The sequence below is a fragment of the Bactrocera latifrons genome, unplaced genomic scaffold, assembly GCF_001853355.1.
Source record: "Bactrocera latifrons isolate USDA-ARS-PBARC rearing strain unplaced genomic scaffold, ASM185335v1 scaffold_38, whole genome shotgun sequence".
NCBI lineage: Eukaryota > Metazoa > Arthropoda > Insecta > Diptera > Tephritidae > Bactrocera > Bactrocera latifrons.
Genome location: NW_017537023.1, coordinates 934,503 through 958,075, shown reverse-complemented (window position 1 = coordinate 958,075; position 23,573 = coordinate 934,503). Strand labels below are relative to the sequence as shown.

At 37.4% G+C, this 23,573-nt stretch overlaps 5 protein-coding genes across 7 annotated transcripts in view; 2 read left to right on the top strand and 3 right to left on the bottom strand.

The window, feature by feature from the left end:
* Positions 1–957: 957 nt before the first annotated feature.
* LOC108972131 lies at positions 958–5,940 on the bottom strand. The gene is made up of 13 exons (XM_018938624.1): positions 5,445–5,940; positions 4,649–4,806; positions 4,311–4,571; positions 4,022–4,218; positions 3,861–3,944; positions 3,527–3,801; positions 3,331–3,408; positions 3,075–3,263; positions 2,616–2,795; positions 2,141–2,459; positions 1,913–2,080; positions 1,552–1,846; positions 958–1,489 (listed from the first exon to the last, which is right to left on the bottom strand). Exons 1-13 carry the CDS (start codon positions 5,446–5,448, stop codon positions 1,007–1,009), a joined length of 2,691 nt encoding a protein of 896 aa, XP_018794169.1. The 5' UTR covers positions 5,449–5,940; the 3' UTR covers positions 958–1,006.
* Positions 5,941–6,108: 168 nt separating this feature from the next.
* On the top strand, positions 6,109–6,811 carry LOC108972116 (replication protein A 14 kDa subunit). The gene is made up of 2 exons (XM_018938596.1): positions 6,109–6,571; positions 6,634–6,811. The coding sequence occupies exons 1-2, from the start codon at positions 6,332–6,334 to the stop codon at positions 6,733–6,735; spliced, it is 342 nt and encodes a 113-aa protein (XP_018794141.1). The 5' UTR covers positions 6,109–6,331; the 3' UTR covers positions 6,736–6,811.
* Positions 6,792–8,049, bottom strand: LOC108972115. The gene is made up of 2 exons (XM_018938595.1): positions 7,853–8,049; positions 6,792–7,794 (listed from the first exon to the last, which is right to left on the bottom strand). Exons 1-2 carry the CDS (start codon positions 7,925–7,927, stop codon positions 6,943–6,945), a joined length of 927 nt encoding a protein of 308 aa, XP_018794140.1. The 5' UTR covers positions 7,928–8,049; the 3' UTR covers positions 6,792–6,942.
* A 1,292-nt stretch (positions 8,050–9,341) lies between these two features.
* Positions 9,342–18,129, bottom strand: LOC108972135. 2 transcript variants are annotated; one of them, XM_018938631.1, is made up of 7 exons: positions 18,018–18,129; positions 17,889–17,954; positions 17,708–17,799; positions 13,112–13,400; positions 11,055–11,283; positions 9,612–10,986; positions 9,342–9,545 (listed from the first exon to the last, which is right to left on the bottom strand). In XM_018938631.1, exons 2-7 carry the CDS (start codon positions 17,894–17,896, stop codon positions 9,415–9,417), a joined length of 2,124 nt encoding a protein of 707 aa, XP_018794176.1. In that variant the 5' UTR covers positions 17,897–17,954; positions 18,018–18,129; the 3' UTR covers positions 9,342–9,414. The 2 variants fall into 2 exon arrangements, with proteins under 2 accessions (XP_018794176.1, XP_018794177.1); XM_018938632.1 differs by having other exon boundaries at positions 17,712–17,799; positions 17,889–18,129.
* The window catches only part of LOC108972136, a 58,161-nt gene continuing 45,898 nt past the window's right edge, over positions 11,311–23,573 (top strand). The window contains exon 1 of one of the 2 annotated variants that reach the window (XM_018938635.1): positions 11,311–11,388. The gene's annotated coding sequence lies outside the window, so the exon portion shown is untranslated. Of the gene's footprint in view, positions 11,389–21,678; positions 22,190–23,573 lie in introns of those variants that run through there. The other variant, XM_018938634.1, reaches the window with a different exon arrangement.

Sequence of the window (23,573 nt, the reverse complement as noted above, 5' to 3'; positions counted from 1 at the left end):
ATTGTATGAGTGAAAGCATTTATTTAAATCTTAATTGTTATAAAGCATATTCAGTGCTTCGCAGTGGACGCCGCCTTAAGCTTTTCACAAACGAGTCGTTGACCAAGATAAATACATACATATGTATATACTACATTTATAAAGAAATAATACTTCTCTTTTTATTAAAAGCAATGGAAAGCAAATGAAAATAATTTAAATTTAGAACTAAATTAAAATCCATAAATTATGGTTTTCAATGGTAAATGCTTTTAAGTATGCGAAAATTTTCATTGTCACATAGCCATATAAGCGTTGAAGCCACAAACTTTGTTATGCTTATACTCTTAAATCCTTTTGGTTGTAACCAAATCGAGTTGTAAACATTGAATTCTCGTTCAATGCATATAATTGGTATTATTTAAAACAAAAAATTAAATTAAAAAGTAAATAAAAATTGTATTCTTACACCTCTGCTTGCTACACAATAACAGCTGTTAATACAAGCTTGTGTTCACACATGTCAATGTTTGGTTACATTTAAATTACTAAATCCGTGAAATTCCATAGAAAAAGAGAGTACAAAAATTGTTTCTTTTACAAATAATTTTCCGTTTGTATTATTTTAGCATTTTTCGTTTTGGAAAATTAGGTTCATAAAATTGTAAATTTTGCTTAAACCAAATAAATACCACAAAAGCACCAAAAAAAAAGAGTAAAATTCAAAATGTACACTACCAAAGGCTTAGAGTGGACGCCGAAATTAATTCAGTTTCTAATGTATAAAAATCACAAAGAAGCATAGCAATTATAAAATAGAAAGTGGACTGGGAATAGAAACATTCCGTAGCTGAGATCTTTTTTGCGCGTATAACACGACGTTCTTCGGTGCAAACTTTTTGCTTTGTGAGAAGCCTCCACTTTTACCACATATACACACACCCAACAAATATATACACCGTTATACTGCTTGGGTAGTTCACTTCACGCAACTAAATTTTACATCCGAAAATTAAGAAATTGCAGCTTATTCCTTGCCATCATCGGATTTCTCACCGCACATATCGCCCTGCTCATCCACGCTGCGCACATCCTCACTGTGTATGCCGCTTTCATTGAACTGATCCGCCGGCTCAGCAACTTCGGTGATTTGTTCACGCTGCAAGTGTTGGTATGGTTGCGTTTGCATGTCGCAACCAACGCTCGTTGAGACAGTCTGCTGCTGACTGGCATTTCCCACACCACCAGCGCCAGCGCCACATTTCTGCTTCTCCAGCGGCAATGTTGATGGGCGTATTTTCGAGAATGGAAAATTACTTTGATTCTCAATTTGTGGTGTGTGCACAGCGATGATTTCAGTTTGCGTAGCAGCGCAATCGCGTTTCTCATTGGTGGCCAGTGCGTCGGCTACGCCGGCTGAAAGTAATTTCTTGACATTCTCCTGTGGCAAGTTGCAGAATAACGTTAGGCAGTTGAGTATGTCACGCATGGAGCCTTGCAGTTGTTGCACCTGTTGGCAGCGCCAATTTTATACAAAAGTGTTTTATATGAAAAGCTAAACAACAACTTTACCTGATTAGTGAGCATTGTACACGTCTTGGCCAAGTCGTGCACCGCGGCGGTGGAGCTGTTATCCAGCGCTAAGGTACGCCCACTATCCGTCGAAACGCTGATATTGCTACCGCCGTCCACAGTAGCAGTTGTGGCGCTGTCAGTCATACTAGTTGTGGCGCTACTAACTGTTGCGCCACCCTGCATTGTGGAGACCTTCTTCCACAGCGCATTTATAGCCTGCATTTGTAGTTGCTGTATTTTACGTTCGTTCTCCAGTTGCGCTTTGGTGAGCTCCATATCTTTGGTAAGTTTGCTGCAAATACGACAGAAAGAAATAAAATGAGCCTGGAATCACATAGCAAATTAAATGTCTACTTACTCAATATACTCGTGTGTGCGTATCTTAAGCAGCTTCTCTGCAATATCCTTGGTTTTCTTGCGTGTACGATAGCCGCGCCATATCTTTTGTATAACAACCGCCGAAGACTCGGTAGCATGATTCTCTGCATGTTGCAAACTAGCCTCTTTCTGTTGTTGTTGTTGTGTGCTATAATTGCAAATAAAATTATTTTTCTTTAACCTCAGCAGCGTAGTAATTTAGCATTACCGCTGTGCCGCCTTGTTGCGTATCGTTTTCAGCTTGTCAATATTTATGTGATCGCTATCGTCATCCGAACTGATGCCACCCGAACCGGCATCCGGCGCCACCACGTGCATCGTATTGCCCGTTAGGCGCGACTTCATTTGATTATCCACCTGTGCCTGCGCATGTGCGGCCACGGTGCGATTCAAATTCGACACATTGTTATGTTGCAGTGTCATATTCGAAGTACTACTACCACGTCGTGGACTCATATTCGGACTATAGCGTTCCGTATTGCGTTTCAAGTGCGGACTGCGCATCTTCGGTGAATTGAGTTTGTTATCTAAAACGATTTCAATATCGATGACTCTCATATTTACAAACAATAAATGACAGCTGTACAACAAAAAATTTGTAAAAAAAAAAAAATATACGAAATACAAAAATCTCATATGCCGAAATGAAAAATATAATAAAAATGACAGCAAACGGAAATAACCTTTGTTTTTGTGTGTTTTCGAATTTTGCATTTGCGTATTGATTGCGTTGACGGTGACGCGTTGCGCCACAGCGGCGGGACAAACATCTGGGCTCATAAGCGCCTCTGGTACGGGCACCATTTTGGAGGCCGCAGCCAAGGGACCACCAACGTTAACCGGCATATTGGTATAATTTTGATCTGTAATATAGAAAAATACCGTTAGTGTGAGGTAGCGGAGATTAAAGTAGCAACAGAATTATTTTGTGTTCAATAAGGTGGCGATACCTAACCTAAAAATATCATATTATATACTAAGTATATAATTTTGTGATATAAAAATATCATGTTCTAAGCCAGAAATATCATTTTCTGAACTAAAAATATTATTTTCATATTAAAATGTTATTAACTAAAAATATCATCTTCTAACCTAAAAATATCATTTCCTAACCACAAACAAATTTCAAATTCACTAACCATTATATGGATTTGGCGTTATCGTGCGAGGCGTAGATTCCTGCGAATTATTCGTGCGTGTATTCATATTACTGCCACCGCCGGTTGTTGAGCTATCACATGTGCTTTGTGACATTAGCATCGAATCATGTTTGATATTCTCTATCAACGAAGTGGTCATCGGTGTTGTGTGATTTATATTGTTCGTAACTAAAAGAAGATTTTTACGCAAGTACTTAAAAACTAGAAAATATGCATTACAGTTCAAATTACTTACTCGTTTCACTTGAAGTGTTGCCATGATAGCTATTCACCATTGAGTCAGGTGAGCCTTGACGCCCACTTAAACGTGAAACTAAAAACAAATTGGAGGTGAAATTAAAATGTGAGTTACAACGAAACAAAAAACAAGAGCAAACATTAGCTACGGTCCCGCCGAAGCTACAATTAAGTAAATATGCATATTTTCTTACATCTCGGTGATTGTATGCGACTGCTGGTCTTACGTCTGCACGAAGAAGGTGAATTATTGCTTGACGCATTTGAATTCTCTGATATTTCCTCTTGCAATTGTCGTTGGTGCTGCTGTGCTTTGCTAAGTATCAAACGTAATTTGCGTTCATTCTCATTCTCCAATGCTTTGCCAATAAGTGGACAAACAGAACTTAAATATTTGGCCAAGGTAGCTTGTTCACCAATGCGAAATTGTCGCCCACGCCCCTGACTGTACAGCCATTCTGCTTTGAGGCTGCAATTGCATTTAGGCACAATAAATTATATTTTTTAAATATCTAATCGTATAAATACCTCTCAATGGGATCTACTACAAAGCCATCAATCACTTTTAAGCTCATACACCAATTCAACACGAAAGGGCGATGATCGAAGCCACTGTAAAAAATTAAAAATGTGTGGTAAGTAGTAATAAAATATGCAACAAAATTTTGGTAAACATAAACAAAACATACTCGGCGTTGCCAGTCATCATAATACATGGGTTCTCACTCAAGGTTAGACTATGCAAATTAGACAAATTCGACAGCGTGCAGATCTCATTTAAATCGCTAATAGAATTTTTTGCTAAGGTTAAAATTTCCAAGGATACGGGTAAATATTTATCACATTGTCGGAGATGCGTTAAGCGGTTGCCTTGCAAATATAATTCCTGTAAAACAGAATTTTTTTTAAATATTTTTTTTTGTTTGTTTTTTTCAATTTTTTTCTTTTTTGTTTTCAAAATATTTTTGTTTTTCATACCTTTAAATTCTTCAAAAACGATATATCCGATATACTGCCCATACTATTCTCAGCCAAATTTAAATATTCTAATTTAATATTATTATTTAAATGCTCAATGGTTTTTATGTTGTTGCCCTCCAAATTCAAATGCCTCAGATGTATGCAATCTTTCAGGCCCTCAATGGAGAGTATGCCATTGAACGATAGATTTAGTTCGCGCAGACAGTGTAAACGACAGACGCCATACATGCGTAGTAGCTGGTTTTTACTAAGTGAAAGCTGTAATATATTAAATAATAAAATTTTACGATTTTACCATTTTTACTGTTGTTTCTATTACTGTTATGCGCACTTACAACTTCAATTTTCAAATAGGAGTCGATGTTGTCAATCTTCTGCAGCTCATTTTCGTCCAGTTTGAGTACACGCACATTTTGGGCGTCATCCTGTTTTGGCACTTTCTTCAATTGCTTCCGCGAGAGATCCAAAGTGACTTTATCGTTCTCCTCTTCGCCTATTATATAAAAAGGATTAATAATAAAATCATGGACTATTAGGCAGTTTAAATTAAAAAAATATTATATTTATAGATAAAAAGAATTAAATGAAATAGAAAAAGAATTAGCATTTATTATTCAAATTATAAAAATTAAAAGAAGAGCACTGATTTTGTAATAAATATTCTTAATAAAAAATATAAAACTCTTCAAAAATATTATATAAACCAAAATCAATATTAATTTCGATTTATGCCACAAATAAAATAATCGAATATGCCTTACATGCGTAACGAAATTAAATCAATTAATGCATTTTTAAACAATCATAAGGACTTCTTAAGTTCAGAGACACGACACTCCATTAATATCCTAACCCATGCTTCCTCTACAAACTTAAGGATATTATTTGTTTTTGTGCGCCTGCGGCAATGTCGACGATGACGACATCGCAACACATATCAAACCGTGCGTAAACAAAAAATATATGTACATAATTGAAAGAATTCATGAAAAAATATAGTCAAAACAAATCGTTCCTAACCATCATGATGACAGGCACTTTTATCCTTGACATAAAAGCGTATAAAATAAAATTAATTAAACAATAAAAACATATTTAATTCTAATGTACATTGTTAACAAGACAACCTACTCATTTTAGCAGCTCTTTGTCGCACTACTACTTCCAAATGCTGAAAATTCCAGCAGTTTGCTCAAACAACTGAGAAAAATCAATGGCCCGTTCAATTTTGCTGTGTTATTAAATAAATTTAAATACTTCAATTGTATTGTTTATGCTGCACGGAAAACCCTGACGGTGGCTGCGACGTCGCTGGTAAATGTAGCAATATTAAGCTGATGTCTTTTTTTTGCGATGGTAGCGGGGCGGTGTGAAAAAATGAACACAAAAGCGACTTGACGGTTTTTCATACACTTTTAAATGTAAATTGTTTTTCTGATCTCTTCACTTTTCTCAAATGTTTCAATTAAAAACTCGACTTTATGTTGCACGATTTTAGCATGATGAACAAGATATTTAATTTAATAAAGATGAACGAATTTTGCAAAGAATTTTTATTTAGAATTTTTCAAATTGAAAATTTTGGCAGCAGTAGCAGAATTTGATTTGCCTCGATTGATTTTTGTACATTTACCGGGTTGCCGCGAAAAAAATTAAATGTCAGGGTTGCTGGTCCAATTGGAAAATAAAATTTCCGATTGATACTTAAAAGTTGCCATAGTTTCGAAACCAATTAGTATTAGAACGGTAAATTTTATTGAAAGCATTATATAGAGAGTTTTAAATTTCCAAAACTATCTAAAATATAAAAATATTTTTTGTAACTTATATTTCAATTAAACACAATTTTTGTATAAAATTTGTGCGGAGGAACTCTTCTATACGGTCTCTGCGCCTTACAACACTGCTAACAGCTGAGTCAGCGTCCACTGTCATCGTTTGGCGGATTATTTTGCAATTGCATTCTATTATTCTTTACTATTTAAATTTATTTAATTTTCTCCAAAAATTATTCAAAAATGGCACCATCTTTTGAGGGACGTACATTTGTAAATGGTGGCATGCTGCGGAAATTCAATGGCCAAAATGTGAGCATATTCCTGCGCATTGAAGAGGAAGCCGGTACAAATCTGGTGGGCATGTCGACGGACAAGCAAAAAATTCGCGTTAAACTGCATGATTCTACCGGTGGACGTAGCGGAAGTTGGGTGGAAATCATTGGCAAGCCAATGGGTAGTGATGTTATCGATGCTAAAGAGGTATTTAATTAAAGCAAGACTACTAAAGTATGTCAGTTTATTAATTTGCTTATGTCTTATAGTCCATTTTATTTGCTGAAGACGATCCGGAACTCGACGAAGACGCCTACAATATGATGGTAGAGTTTTTGAACAACTGCAAAGAGCTATACAGAAGTGGTTAAAACCGTTAAATATAAAGTTTTTGTTATATGCAGTTATTGGTAATCGAAAATATAAGTTTGGTGCGTTAATCAGAAATGGTATTTATTCGAAAAAAATGCGTTGATGAATTGTGTTTATAAAGAAATAAATGTATTTAAAATGTGCAACGCCCATTTCACGCATTCTCCACAAGAAACTTTCTTCAAGTAACATTACCGAACAGCGTCTTATTCTTTCTGTTTAAATATGGTGGCTTTGTAAACTTCATTTACTTTATGTGGCAAACGTTCCAAATCTTCCATCAGTGACATCTCTTCGCGCAAGTTGTTCAAATACATGCGTTGTAATTTACGTATCATTGGATTAATCACTTTCGAGTTCACAACATCATCCACCGATATAGTTAACGTATCACCTGAGCGGCATTCAAGAAAATCACCTTTCGACATTTCAGTCATCACATCTTTTTGGCTTGAACGTGCATACACTTTATCAGTGCAACGCTTGCAAGAACCCGGTGTTTTCTGCGAACCCATTTGTGCCGCCTGTTCCTTCGTGCTAGCATTAACACTCTCAGAGTAAGTAAACGGTTCGGTGGTACACATTTGTTTCAAAGTCTTATCAATCACTTCGTGTAGCTTACACTGCGATTTAACCATCTTGCGTAGGTCTTGTGAACTTTTTTTGCTAACCACAGTTTTGGAAGACTTCTGTGATTTATTACTTTCCTCGGAACCCGGTCCAACGCCACCCATATTGGAATCAGTTTCATACAAATATACATTGGTGTCCATGCCATGCATTTTGTGTGAATTAGCGTTACTTGATGAAGGTAATGCAGGCGCTTGTTTCGATTTGGGCTGATAATGACGATTAAAGTTGCTGTTCTCGTTGTAACTACTACCGCGATAACTGTCGGCCTGACTGCTATGACCAGGATAATGCATATCGTAGAGCGCCCGATCTGCATCCCCACCGCTGGAGCGCTGTTGCTGTCGGCGTTGCTGTTTGTAACTCTCAATTTCTGCCATTTTGCTCATGTAACTCATATGTTCTTGGCATGCCTGTCCGGTACTTGTCTGAAAGTTTGAGCATTAATAAATATTCATTGTATAGTTAATTGCCCTTGCCGCTTACTTGAAATTTCGGTTTCATTTGATCTAAAAAACTGTGTTTCCATTGCTTGCGATAATCTTCAGTCGTATTGTCCATTGCTAAAGGTTAAATTTAATAATGATTTACAAAATATATATACAGCAGAGAAAAGAAGCTTCAAATTACTGATTTGCACATAAAAATGTTTTTCTAATCTCAAAAATATCTGTCCGTTTTGACTTGTGAATCTGATGTAAAGTTAAGTTTTTGGTGTAGCTGACTTCGTTTCCGAACAAAGTGTAGTATACATATTGGCCTTTATATACATATGTATGTATTTTAAGAAATATTAGTATGATCACATTGAACTCTGAGCTCATAAAGAACCGATATCCTATGTTCCTTTTGCCCAAACTTTGTGTCGTTTGGCTGTCTAAACAGCTACGGAAATAGTTTCCCTAATTTTAAACCATCTCATAACTGCGAAGAATTCGCTAGACCGCGAAGGCGCTACCAAGGACTGTTGATTTTACGTCCGTTTTCACGACATTCGAGCCTAAGTAACCGGAACGGACTCAGATTTTTAATCGGCCAAGGACTGTCAACTCGACACCATTCCTCAAAAATTCTTAAAGAATGTTTTCTGCCGGTAAAACAACAAGAATTGTTGATTTTACCTAAACGACTTGACCGGCCAATTGTAGCATTTCTTTCAAAATATTTTAAAATTTATGTTACCGCAGAAACCTAAAGTGATGTTTTAAGTATAGTCCGCTAGTCATCTGTAATTGAGTAGTCGTCCCAAAACTCGACTTCTTGGGCCCTATCTTTAAACAGCTAGTTCGGAATAGATCAATTTCGCTATCCTAGAGCCATCTGTTGTAGGAATTCACAACTGTTTCATAAATTGAAACGTTTTGAGCCATCTAAGTTGCGGTCACAAAGGTCTCAATCGCATTTTTCCTCACAGAATAAAACGTCTGCTGATTTGATCTCTTCAGGATGCATTTATCAAATCAGTGATATTCTCCTTGCAGGCTCTCTTCGAAAAATTGGTCTACGACGTATAATTCTTTTTACTAATCCATGAAAGAACCGTGCTGACACATCCCTTGTGATTGACGTTGGAACCGCAACAGACATCCTTAAGTATCTCAAGAATGATCGTTCTATCTTACCCCTAATTTATTAATATTTAATATTTACTTTAATAGAACTTTAAGACCTTAATATCAGAAGACTTCTTAAATTCACTGTTTAAGGTTTTACAGTCTAATATTTGTCTTTCATCTTCAGTCAAGCCGTAATTAGTAGTGACTACCCCCATGACTCAATTAATGTTGTTGTTGCAGCGGCAGAATTATACCGAGTTGACAGTCCTTGGCCGCATAAAAATCCGGGTCCGTTCCGGTTACGTTGTCCCGACTGCCGTGGGAACGGACGACGTGACTCCATTAATGATTCAGACTGGTTGGTTGAAAAGCTTACCAGATATTAATTAATACCGACTAATTCCATTAAATTTTCAAAATTTTAATTTCGTTAACCGACTTTTATTACAAAATTATTTAATCACAGAAATGAATGAATAAATTGGAACCACATCATAGTTGCAATGTTTCAATATAATTTTCAAATGCACGAGATATTTGAGAATGATCTGGACCCAGTTGGGTGTCGGCCATTATCGCCAAACGATATCGATCTCCAAAGCGATGAATATTCAAAGATAAACCTGGAAGGAGTAATAAAACATTACTTTAGTAAATTTACATATTTCACAACAATTGAAGAAACCCACAAGTTTTCGATTGCGGCGGTCTGAAGAGCAATACATCCTCCACCACATGACCCCAGAGTGTTTCAAAATCTGACGTAGCGCCGTGTATCTCCGTAATAGTAACGGGAAAATTATGTGAGAAGAAATTCAAACAAACTTTCGTCAATACACGTGGCAACAAAGCGGTCAGCAGATCGAAGCGAGTTTGCCCCAGCGACGCCAAATAGATCATGATTTGCTTGCGACGTATATCTTCCACAATAGTGTGGACTTTATGGACGAGCTCACGGCTGGGCGCCTGCAACGGCAATTGTAGAAAAACCACACCACCAATGTTCTCTGCCTTATTGCCCGTGTTCTCCGTGAAGTAACCCTTGGCAATGGTACGACACGTCGTATTGAGCACCTGTGGCACTGGCGCCTGACTGCTATGCACAGCGAAGTAATCACGTAATGCGCCAGCAAGGCAGGCGAGTATGAAGTCGGATTCACAAGTCGTCGCATCAAAGTTGTGACGTTGACGCAATTCAGCGGCATTGATGGATTTGGAGAATGAAACGATTTTACGTCCCGAATATGATTTCAATTGCAATATATTCGCTTCTTTGGACGGTTTCACAAAGAGTTCTTCGTAAATATTCACTGGCGCTTTGAAGATTTCATAGCATATTTTGAGAAATTCGATTTGCGCATACAACAACATTGGCAGGTATATCGATATGCGTCCCACATGTGTGTGCGTTAGATGAGTTTGTCCCCGGAATATGAGCTCACGTATGGCCATCAGTTCGCAGTAGATGCGGTAGGGCAACAAGATGGTATTGTTGATGTTGAGCCGCCACAAGAACTTAGTCCAAGTCTTCACAATATTCGTTGGATGCCACGAAGTACAGATCGACATCCAGGCGGACTGCCATGAGAGATTGCGTCGCTCGATCTCCTTCATCAACAGCATCGTGAATATCCTGAGACGACCATAGTTATCTTTTTGCACATTGTAGCGCCGTTGCAGCTTCTGACGCAATTGCATTGTGCGCCAATAATCGATGCACACATTCACGGTGACGATCAGTAACACCGACAACAACTGCGTAACGTTCGTAATATGCACGGGTCTATAGCCATCTGGTGTCTCTAGCGACTCAAACTCATAGATGAAAGCATTCCACGCATTCACTATTTGCGCGGCAATGTGTTGGAGCAGACGTCTTATGTGCACGGGTTCACGCACAAAATAGGATAGTGCTTGTGACTTCCGTCTACCGCCGTATTGATCGATATCTATCACTGGTTTGCGTCCATTCTCCTGCAGCATTAAGATTTCGCTAATATGTAAATCTTCCTCTTCGGCTATGATTAGATGATGTACTTTCACGAGCACATAGTAGTGTTCGGCCTAAAATTGGAAGAAGAAACTTAATAAACAAAATAGTTCACCAGCGTTAAGTTAGTAAGTATACCAACCATGGTTTGTGTCGCAGCTGTCATATTTTCGTTTTCAGTCTCTGCTGTGTTTGTTGTATTGGACGTGGTCGTTGCTGTTGGTATAACGATTACTTGCCATTGTGGCAAGTCGGACGGTATGTACTTGGTGGCCAATTCGCTTACGAAATCTTGTATATTACTGTCGCTCACTGGACGTCCACGATATGTACGTGCACTGAGCACAACATGATTGTTTATATTGAAGGAACTGAAAGAAGAAAAGACATGCGTGATATGTATTTTATAGTGTCTAGTAAAGCGGGATCGAGACAAATAGCGAACAGTGGATCAAGCACACATCGCCTACAACTTGGTAAGTACCTGCAATTCTTAACTATTTTATTTGAGTCGCCTAAAAAGTCCTTCTGAATTCTCATTTATTTTTGCAAATGTTGAAACCCCACTTGGTGTGACAATGTCCTGCCTTTAATCATCTTACTCCTTGAAATGTAGCAGTATATTGGACTAACTAAAATTTCGTAGGAAACTCCTTCAGATACCCAACTTATTTACAGAAATATTTTAAACCAATAAAAGTATAGGGGTTATCGTCTTCTTCTTCTTCATTGGCATAGATATAGCCGCTCTTCCTTTTCGCAGTTTGGCGGCTATTTTAAATTCCAAGTGTAGCCATGTCCTTCTCCACCTGGCCTTTAAAACGGAGTATATTTCTTCCTCTGCTTCTACCGGTGAGTACTGCGTTGAAAACTCTGGAGTGTTTTCATCCATTCGGATGACAAGACCTAGCCAGCTTAGCCCCTCTCACATAATTCGTTGAACTATGTCGATGCCGTCGTATATCTAGTACAACTTATCGTTCTGTAACGCTGCGTAAAGTCGGACAATCGAAGATATAAGAATACGTATTATTAGATAAAGACGTTTTTCACTAAGCGCCTGTAATTGCTCGATCTCGATTCGTCATTAATTAGAAGAACCTTACATGTATTTACAGCTGCCTAGGACTACACAATTATGGGGAAGTAGTAAAGTTGTAATACCATGAGTATCAGATTGAGAAGACTGCAGGAAATGTTTAGAGCAGGGCACCAGGGAAACAATGGAGCATCTCCTGTGCACTTGTCTCGCATTGGCAAGACTCCGCTGTAAGCATCTGGGGTCCCCATGGTATGATATACGGGAGGAGGTATCCATAGTGAGGCCACAGAGTCTACATCTTAAAGGATGACTACTTCTCTTGGACCTAGGAATTGAACTCCATCTGGTATCGTAAAGGACCAAAAACTGATCTATACGTGAGTTATTGGCCTGCCAGTTTAACCTCACCTAACCTAATAACATGAAGAGGTGTAGTGAGCTTCTTGCCCTTAGTGAAGCTCATCTCTTCCTATATATGGGATTACCTATGTGGTAATGCTAAAATGTTTGCTATAGTCGAAGTGTCTGGTACTCCATTTTTGACTGCCTACTTTCGCGAGTGAAAACTTAAAATCATTTGGTTTTGACACCTTCAGTTATCCATATGAATTAGATCTCCCTTTACCAGATTTATGTTGGACCGCTGCAAAAGACCGCTGCTTTTAATTGTCCAAGTGGGACACTGGACTAATCTGTTCCTACTGGGAAAGAATATTGTAGAAGTCGTCAGTCTCAAAAATTATAACTTTCAAAATTAGATATCCATCCAGGGCCGTAAAGAGAAACCAGAGAATACAGAATTCTGAGCACTCAGAGTTCGGAAGGAATTGCCCCCAACCTACACCACTCTCTCATTCACTGAATTCATCTGACGTTTCGCATTCAAAAAGACACTAAAGGCAGTTTGCTAAGTTTTTCCATCCTTTCCGCAAAGGAGTTTTGGATCTAAAAAATGAGGACGTTGATTAAAAACTTCCTCTATCTCTTGTATAAGGAAAAAATTATTTTCCATTTCCCCCTGATAATAGTACCATATATCTTCCTGCCAATAAGTGAGATGTTTGCATGCAACCTTCCTAAAATTTATGCGAGTATCTTATGTTCAATTCCATTCAAAGTAGACTCTTGCTTACGTTCTTTCGTTTATTTACACTCACCTATTATCATTCACCCAAGCATAGTGACCCCAACAGGTCACCAATTTTTGGCGCAATTTAGGAAAGCGCAAGTAGCCAGCCTTGTCACGCGCATCCGTCAGATTGTCGGCATAGTACTGTCTTATTTGTTCAAAGTCACACTGACCTTTAATTTGAAGAAGAAAGTGAAATATTCCCGCATTGCGTGGTGTATCGACAAAAGTACGAATCTTCTTGGATTTGGAGATGGTGAGTGTGGGGTATTTGATGCTAAGCACATAATTAACCAACTCATCACTGTAGTGGACACCTGAAATGCATTGATTTAATGAAGGAGTTATGAAGGAAAGGGTGTGTTAATATATGCCTATATAATAAGTGTGTATATTCATTAATAAAAAAATGCATTTATATGTGTACATGTCTAACTGTATATGCAATTTTGCCGTTTTGACATCTGAATTTTAGACCGCATGCCGGATCTAATTCGGAATTCAACAAATGTGCTTATGAGTGTTTGATTGTATATAGTACTTATCATATATATGTGTATGTATGTATATATTTCTATTTACATATGTATATTAATAGCTTGCATTATGATAAGAGCAGTGCTAATAAATCTATTTTGGAAGGTTGTAGATTTGGCTTCTTTGAATTGTGCATTTTTATTTGGCGATAAAGATTATTGTATATTTGTAAGTATGTATATATACTTATATACAAAGCACAATTCATAAAATATACATGAAAAAACTGTTATGGGCAAAAAATAGTAAGAAGTTATTCATAACTTTAAAATTGTTAATATACTCTTCAAAAACTGAGTAAAGCCCTTTAAGGAATCTCCCTTTGCCCCAATATACTTGTGTCAACATTTTTTCCAATCCTCGAAACAGTTGTTAAAGTCTATTTCCGGAATAGCATTCAATGCGCGTGGGGATTCACGTTTAATGTCTTCAATTGACTCAAAAAAGTTTCCACTGAGGCGTCGTTTGAGTTTGGGTGATAGCCATAATTTTCAGCGAATGCGCTATATTGGTTGAAAATTTCGCGAAAAACTCTCGATGAATCAATGCATTATGCGACGTTGCATTATCGTGGTGCAAAACCCAAGAGTTGTCGGCCCCTAATTCGGACCTCTTTTTACGAATAGCTTCCCGCAAACGACGCATAACACTCAATTAGTATCCCTTAATGACAATTTGGCCGATCGGAAGGAATTCGAAGTACACTACTCCTCGATAATCGAAGAAAACTGTATACATAATGTTGATTTTTGTCGTTCTTTGAAGTGGTTTTTCCTCTTCGGCTCATCTTTGCCACGATATTAGGCCGATTGGTCTTTTGTCTCCGGGTCGTAAATATAGATCCAAGGCTCAACGAAAGTAATAATACGTTTCATGATATCCTGATAGTTGGAAAGCATTGTTTCACATACGTAAACGAGACGCTGTTTTTCGAAAAAATTGATTTTGGAATCAATCGTGCTTTCACTTTTCTTAGGCCGAAATGGTATTTCAAAATGGTTTTCACTGATCCTTCCGATATTCCAATGATGCCAGTAAGATCTCTGACTGTTAATCGTGGATTCTCAAGCACCAATTCCTGGATTTTATTGACGTTTTGATCATCAGTTGATGTTGATGACCATTGTGGGCGTAGTTCGTCGTCAACGCGTTCTCGACCCTCTTTGAATAATTTCTATTAATCAAAAACTCTTGTTTGCGAAAAACAAAATTGAATGGATGGAGCCAAGTGTTAAAGTTCACGCAAGTGAGGGAAGTTCTCTGAGCGCCATTCACTTGGGAATGGCCAGAATCGTGTCTTTTACATATGGCTCCAGCAGCTCACGACTTCCAGTCTTACACTAAGCATATTTATCAAAAAATAATTAAAACAGCCTCGGCTGAGAGACCCCCCTTTTGGATGACGACCACTATAGTGTCTGTCTCTTATACACATCTAGATGTGTATAAGAGACAGCTTTTACATATGGCTCCAGCAGCTCACGACTTCCAGTCTTACACTAAGCATATTTATCAAAAAATAATTAAAACAGCCTCGGCTGAGAGACCCCCCTTTTGGATGACGACCACTATAGTGTTGGCTGATGTCCTCGTAAGAGTAAAGGCTGACATCACCGCTGTCCAAGTAGTGCATTGTGGCATTTACTACAGGGCCATATAAAGGAGCGGCGACTTTACCGCCAAGGTGGGCAAAGAAAGTATCTTAGGCACAGCGGTCGGTAAATTCGGTCTCCATGACGAAATAACACCAAAAAGGATCAGGAAATATGGTTATCTGTAGCACTAGATTCCATCATAGGAAAATGTTTGAAGCTACCTGGCTGTTTCCATTCCTTGAAATATCACTTACCCAAAGAATTTAATTACAATTCCCGGGAGCTTTTTTTGCCACAATTTATAGCATATATAGTATGTACATATGTATATGCTTTTCTCTTTTTGTTTACAACTTTTATTGAGTGAGGCCCAATGCTTGCTTATCTTCACTCAGCAAAAGGCGATTAATGAGTAATAGAAATATTCAAAGTTCATAATGACTGACTTTATTTTGTTGTTGTAATTGTGTAATTGTTATTGTTGATGACGCTTATGGTTAACACAGTTCGAGAAGTGTGCAAAGTTCACTGTGATTGATGTATTTGATCGCTTAGTTGGGTAGGTTCCGGTTAAATGAGCCGGAGTACGGAAAATATGTATTACAAACACAAATACAGTCATAACATAAATGTATATATGTATGTAGGGTAGAATAAAAAGTGTAATAACATAATTTTAAACCCTTCAGTACTATTCGACATAAATCAGAACGGAGTGGAGCAGGTGTTCCAAATCCTAAGCTTCTAAGTTTATTCTGGGCTTATTAATTTATTTGTGGTTGGTTAGTAAGCTGGCCAATTATTCTAGTCTCCATATTTGATTAAGCTTTAACTTCTGTTTTCTTATATTATATACTCAATTAATTTAGCCGCTCTTGGAACCATCATAAACACCACAATAATGTCAGCTTCAAAATTCATTTCGACTTCGAAAACAGTCTTTCTCGCGTCGCTTCGAAATCATTGCATATTCTACAATACATACTATTATTATCAATATTTGTTGTTGTATTTCCCGGCATCTGGCCTTGAACTTTAAATACGAAATAGTATTTCATTATTTATAATAAAAATAAACATTTTTTATTGCAACTTTTGTAGACTGGAGCCGGTGCGCGACACCGGCTGTCACTATACCTTCACATTGTTTTAATTTATTTAGCTGATAGATTTGATTGCTAGTGCATGGGTTTGTTCGCAGACAATAATTTGTTATCAGCGAATATTATAGAAAATTGTGCAGCCACCAGAATATATGAATATGATTTTTTGTGCATCGAGTTTAGAGACTCTTTGTATAAGACATGCATGTAGTGGGTGCTCAAAATGTGGATGTAATTATTGTTTAATTTTTAGAGAGATATACGTATATATAAAGAGACATCTACGATATGAACACTTAGTTTACGGCTGATACCACTAGTAAGACTTCGCGCGAAATCCCATACGTCGAAATATTTTCTAGGTTGGTATGACTGCTTGGAATCAAATTTCTGGTACCGAATCGTTCAGAATGTTGGAAAATGTCTTCAGTGATAATTGTTTGTCGCAAGCAAATAAACATGAAGAAGAATCACGTCCAGGACGGCCATCAACATCAACTGATGCTCATCATGTCAATAAATCGAAGAATTTGGTGCTTGAGAATCGACAATTAACACCGAGATCTTGCTAGCGTCGTTGGAATATCGGAAGGATCAGTGAAAACTACTTTGAGTTCATAGCAAATCATTTGAGTCTAAGAAAAGAGAATGCACGATTGGTTCCAAAATCACTGAATATTTTCGAAAAACTTCGTAGCGTTAATATCTTTGAAACAATGTTTCCCCATTATTAGAATGTCATGTAATGTATTATTACTGGGTATGTCTTTTATCTATACATTACGACCCGGAAATAGACAATCAATCTATCGAATATCGTAGCAGAGGTGACCGAAGCCGAAAAAAACATCTCAAAGCTATGTTGACAGTTTTCTTCGATTATTGAGGTTTGGTGCATTCAGAATACCTTCCGACCGACCAAACTGTCAACAAGGGATACTAATTGAGTTTTATGGAACGTTTTCGCGAAGCTATTCGTAAAAAAGGACATAATTATGATTCGAAAACTCTTGATTTTTTTTCACCACGATAATGAACTGTCGCATACTGAATTGATTCTTAGTGAGTTTTTAGTAAAATTTTCACCCAATATCGTACCGCGACTCCGTATTAACCTGATTTAGCTCCGTGTGACTTCTGGCTGTCCACCGAACTCAAACGACCGCTTCGGGGAAACCATTTTGAATCAATTGAAGACTGTTTCGAGGATTGGAGAAGACGTTGGCACAAGTATTTTGGGGTAGAAGGGGATTACTTTTAGTGAGATGACTTTGAGTTTGAAGCATACGTTTTTCAATATAGATTTTTGATTTTTAATTTGTGTAATTTGTATTCACTATTTGATGATCATGTCTGTTAGTTAAGCGCACACATGATCACCGTACTTACATACAAAGGACAATATCACCATCGGCAACAGACAGCAGGCAATTAAGAAACATAATAAGGCTTTGAAAAATGATTTTACTTGGAGCAGAATTCTAAAGAAAATAGAATAATATATATTTCGATTATTGTTGCTGAATTCGAAAATAAATCCCGCTTGGAATTGCAATACGCGATACTTTACTTTTCCATTTTTCACATCACCACTTCACTGGTTGAACTGATGGAACGCTTAAGACACACTTTGTTGCTGTATTTTAGTAAATATGATTTATTTTCAAACACGAATATTTTCTTCAATTTTTAGTATTACTTTATCTTCAAATTCGACTTCACTTTTTAAAATTCGGCTTCACTTTTTCAAAATTTCATCAACCAATATTCCTTATCAAACACCTTTCGCGCCGATTAGTCAGTCTATTCCGTTTGAGTATTGATTTGCAACTGAATTCTTAGCTCAATTGGATCGCCGGGGGTAATCTACTTGGTGCGCCAGCCAACTGCTCTTATCATGGATCGTGTGTCAAGCGTCCGTCCGCTTATCAACAAATTATAAATACACTCTTCGTTGAGTAGAAGAGGCGCACAATCAAAAGAAACCGCCATAGAAGCTGATTTTTACTACCATCAATGAACGAGTAGCGTATTCATCATCACGCAGTAGTTGATAGTGCAGAATTGATAGTACCATAAGTAAGGAAGTGCTGTGTTTAAACCGAACCGAAATTTAAGTACATGTCGGGTGCAGAGCCAACTAATGCTAGGTGCGGTAAGTTCAAGAAAATGAGCCATATGTCTGTTTGTCCATATACACGTGAACTAGTCTTTCAATTTTTGAAATGTCTGTCTAAAATGTTCCTCATGTCCTTTTCTCGTCTCCGACGGCACTAAAAAAGGTCCTCCAGTGATGCTGTCATTTCAGCCTTATCCTTAGCTGAAACCTAAAAGATCTCTACTAGATGATATTGTCCATACAAACCTAGAAGAAAAAAAACAATTGCCAAAAAAGAACTATATGCAGAACATGCAGAACAAATTGATAGTGATAGTATCGTTTGTCTTCGGAGAACTCAAGCAAGTTTAATAAATTTGAGAAAAACGAGTTTTAGAATAAACACTTAAAAATACAGTAAACCAACAACTGTTTGAGATATTGAGTTAAGATGCTAATTCTTGGTTAACATCAAGAACCTTAAGGCCCTTGAATCCATGTTTCCAAATAGGGATCACATCGCTTCTCTAACCCCCAGCAGAATATTGTTCTTTATCTATTTGCCGGGGATATGGGAGTCTTTGTGATTTAGAAGAGAACACAATAGACTTAAGATTTCGGCGCATTCCTCATGTAATAATCAAACAACTACAGGACCTATCACTAGTACGTCTTTCTAAAGACACATCTATCGCGAATTAATAACTCAATTGCGAAAAAAAGTTCAGAAGACCAAAATATGCTATGGTACTTTTCTATCTTCGCTAAAAAATGTGCCTATTTTTATATACGAGTACAGCAACAAAAATAGTTTATTTTTTTTAATTTTAGTCGTTATCAGTGAAAGACGCATGAAGTGGAGGCAATTAAAATACAAAAAAAATTAAAAATTTATTTTTTTTTTTCCTATATTACGGGTGATCCAAGTATAGGTACCTTATTGGTTTTTCTTTTTGATTGATCACGCATCACGCTTGACACCAGCTGTAATGTTATTTTTTTCGGTATTGTTTGGCAATCGTTCGTACTTCGCTCAACTTATGGTCAACATAATCGGCCTACAGAGCACACTATTCGTAACACCATCACCCATCAACCGAATAGACCACGTCCAGCTCGCAGTGAAGAAAATATACATAGTTACAACAGTCGTATCTGGGCGTGTACACGAAGAGTCGATTCTGTGGCGTTCGCAACAACTCGGACTGACATATGGACCGGAACTCGACCTTCCTGAGCGACATAACTTCGCTCTATGGACTCTTGAAAAGATCCAAGAAGATCTGACGTCTTCGAGCCAAATATTGTTCTGGCCCATAGCCATTGTATTTAAACAACCAAACTTGTCGCAACGGGTCGAAGAGCAACCTAAAAAGATTCAAGAGCTGTTTGGAGGGGTTGGGACAGTGGAATCATCGCTCCACATTTCTTCAAAAATGATGCCGGTGCGACCGCCATGATAGCCGACTATGACCGGAAATTGAATCTGGTGATTTCAGCGACATTTGGTCTCAATCAATCAATGGATTTATTGAAAGAACACTTCGATGAGCAGATAATTTCACGTTTTGGCATGTCGGTTGGCCATCAAGATTGTGTTATATTGACCGATATTGATCATTAGACTTTTTCCTGCGGGGACATGTAAAGTCTAAGGTCTATGTGGATGTTCCTACTTCGATTTAGGCTTTGGAGAAAAACATCACGTTGCAATGCGCCAGTTATCAGTCGAAATGCTGGAACGAGTCATCGAAAATAGGACTCAACGGTTGGACCATCTGAGACGTAGCCGCGGCCAACATTTGAAAGAGATAATCTTCAAAAATAAATGCCAAGGAATATTCTTTCGAAAGACAATAGGCATTCTCCATTAAATTTGAAATTTCTGAGTTTTTCTTAAAAACTTTTCTTAAAAACTTTCTCTCAGAAAGTAACGATCTACTTCGACTACTTCGAGTGGTCTCGTTGAAACATTTACAAGGAGATGGTGTGTCAGTAGGCAAACTTCTTGAGACCATCGCTGTTTACTTAGACTCAGATGGGGAAATTTATGTAATTACAACAATTTGGGAATTATTAATAGCATGACAGCATGTCCATGGACAATGACAAACTTTCCAAGAGTCACTTTTGTCGCCCGGGAGAATAAGTAAAGAACACCGCAACTTGCCATAATAAAAATTATTATTACCTTTATACTCTGAGTCAGATATACTAATTTTGGCACAAAGTTTGTAACGCCCAGAACGAAATGTCGGAGACCCTAAAAAAAGTATAAATATAAAAGATCAGACTGCCGAGTATCGCGTGATTTCATTTAGCTACTTTCGTGTCCCCGGATGTCTGTCTTTATATACGCAAACTGGACCCCTAGGTTTGAGATATCGCTCTGAACGTTTGCACATATCCTTCACTCTCCAAGAAGTCGCTCATTTGTCGGAACCGCCGATATCGAACGACTGTAACATATAGCTGTCATACAAAGTGAACGATCGAAGTCAAGTGCTTGTAAAAATCTTTTGTATTTGTAAAGGGTAATATATTTTCTTTCTTTTTATTATAAATAAATTTAAGTGTACAGTTGTGTTTAATTCGTACAGAAATGTTACCAAAATTATACAAAATAAAAATCTAAAACTGAATTCCGGCACACTACTTTGCCTTACCAAACAGCACATGGTTTGTGCGATGTTTTTTGTTTTTTTTTTTGTCATTGCGACGCTGACGCTAACCTAAACGTCAAACATACTGTTATCCTTTTCACGCCACAATTCCTGCTGGCGCTCTCGTTCTCTTACAAAAAGAGAGCGAGAGAGTGAGTGGCAACAGTATACCAAACAACGCGCGTGGGTACAAAAGCACACATGCCAACGAGCTTTGAGCGCCGAAGGAAACTGAAACGCGCTGTGGTGAAAATATTTTAAAATTTTAATGCACTTGAAGGACGAAAATAATATCAAGGAAATAGCAAAGAGAGCGCGTAACGAGTGCGGCAAACGCTTACGAAGTGCTTTGTACATAATTTAGCGTAGCGTGTAGAGCGCCAGTGGCGAGCATGTGTAGTGAGCGCGCTTACATTGCTGCCGCGGTGAATGCTGAGCAACAACGAAAACATCGCACAAAGCATAGAAATAGGCGCTTATACATTGCAGCACAAGCAGCAGCAGCAGCATTGGCAGGAGCAGCTGTCGTCAATATTGGGTTCGCAGGATACGTGAGCCGTTTGGCCTGATGAGTACTGGCGTTGCTGTTCGTGCGTTGTGGTCGTAGTCGTCGCCGTCGTTCGAAGTCGTTGTAGTCGCTGTCGGTGTCGTTGATAATTTGCTGTGCTGTGCTGCGCCGCTGCTGTTGTGGATTTTGTTGGAATTTAAGAAATTTGTGTTTTTTCTTTTCTTACTCGCGACAATTTTTCCATTATTTTTTGTGCGTTTCCATCAAATACTTCGGTAACAGTTTTTCACGGTAATTGGAATTCGCTGATGAAATGAAATAATATAAGCAAGTTGAAGATTTTGTGCGAAAATCGAGTGAAAAAAAGCAAGAAGAGAAAAAAATTGTGCAATTTGCGGAAATTGTGTAAATTACTTGTGAAATGTGCGCAAAGCAAATGCGAAAATGAAATGTAATAATCGTGTATGGGAATGTGCGAAAAATTATGTATGATAATTCTGCGCTTCTATGTTGGCAGGAAAATATATACGTGAAAGCTGCAAAGTTGTTGCGGAAATGTGTAACTGATCTACGGTTTTGTGTTACGCTGCCCAAAAACGACGGTAAACCTGCTGAAAAGCATTGCCTACAATGGGCTTTAGTAGATTTTTCGATTTTTTCTGTGGTTTTTATTGGACACAAGGGCTTTAAATAACGTTTTACTGACAAATTATTATCAAAAAAAAAAAAAAATTACAAAATAATAAATTTTCTTAGTTATTTTTTTTTTAATTTTTCTTATTTTTTTATTTTTTCTTTAATTTTCTTAATATTTTTAATTTTTTTTTTAATTTTCTTTAATTATTTAAATTTTTTTCTTAATTTTTTTTTTTAATTTCTTAATTTTTTTGTAAATTAATAAAAATTTTTCTGCCTTTCTGTCCCCAGCGTTTTGTTGGTCGCTCTGGTGTCACAGCCAGCCGTTTTACAGTTGCCCGTTCGGTCGCTAGGTCGCTTGGTCGGTCGTACGTTCGCAAAGGCTGAAAATTTTATAGAGTCCTTGTACTCATTCGTACGTCGGCTCACTTTTGTAGGAGTTCAATATAATATACTATATAAGCTTATATATCATACATACATATAAATGTGTGTAGCTGCTGTCTCTTATACACATCTAGATGTGTATAAGAGACAGCTTGTACTCATTCGTACGTCGGCTCACTTTTGTAGGAGTTCAATATAATATACTATATAAGCTTATATATCATACATACATATAAATGTGTGTAGCTGTGTGCTCAACGCTCTTTTTTTTATAGTTACGTCCATGTGCAGGCAACTTCCTGCCCAACCATTCTCTCGCGCACTCAATTTCCTCGTGGAAGCGTTGTTAGCCATCCATTCATACGGCCAGCAAGCAAAGTTGGTAATGATGATGATGTTTTTGTTGGTAGTGTTGTTGTTGTTTTTGCTGATGATGATGAGGCCTTAAACAAATGTTAATTTAACAGGGCAAGTGAATAATTAATTTTGAAAGCACCATTGGACCGCAATGTCCACCGCAGTGCGTAAAAACGGACATCAGCAACGGTAAAAACCAAATGACAAAACAAGAAAACAATAAAAAACACACACATACAAAATATGAGTGAAATAAAGCGCAAATGTGGGAAAACTACTACGGCAGCAAATATGACAAATATATTTACATAATAAATAAATATGTAAAGCAAGAAGAAGAAAAAAGTGATTTTAAAGGAGAGTGAGCGCACAATAAAAAAAATTTAAAAAATGTGCGAAAATGTGAAAGTGTGAAAAAATCGAAATATGAGTTAAGCAATAAATTTTCGCATAATTACAGTAACGTGCAAATATTTTGTGAGATGTGTAGAAAAAGTAAAAGTGATAGTGAAAGGAAGAGCGCATAAAATTAAAAAAGTTATATATTTTCTTATATATATATTCATATACAACATTTTCTGACATTTGTTTCAAACTCTGGCAAAC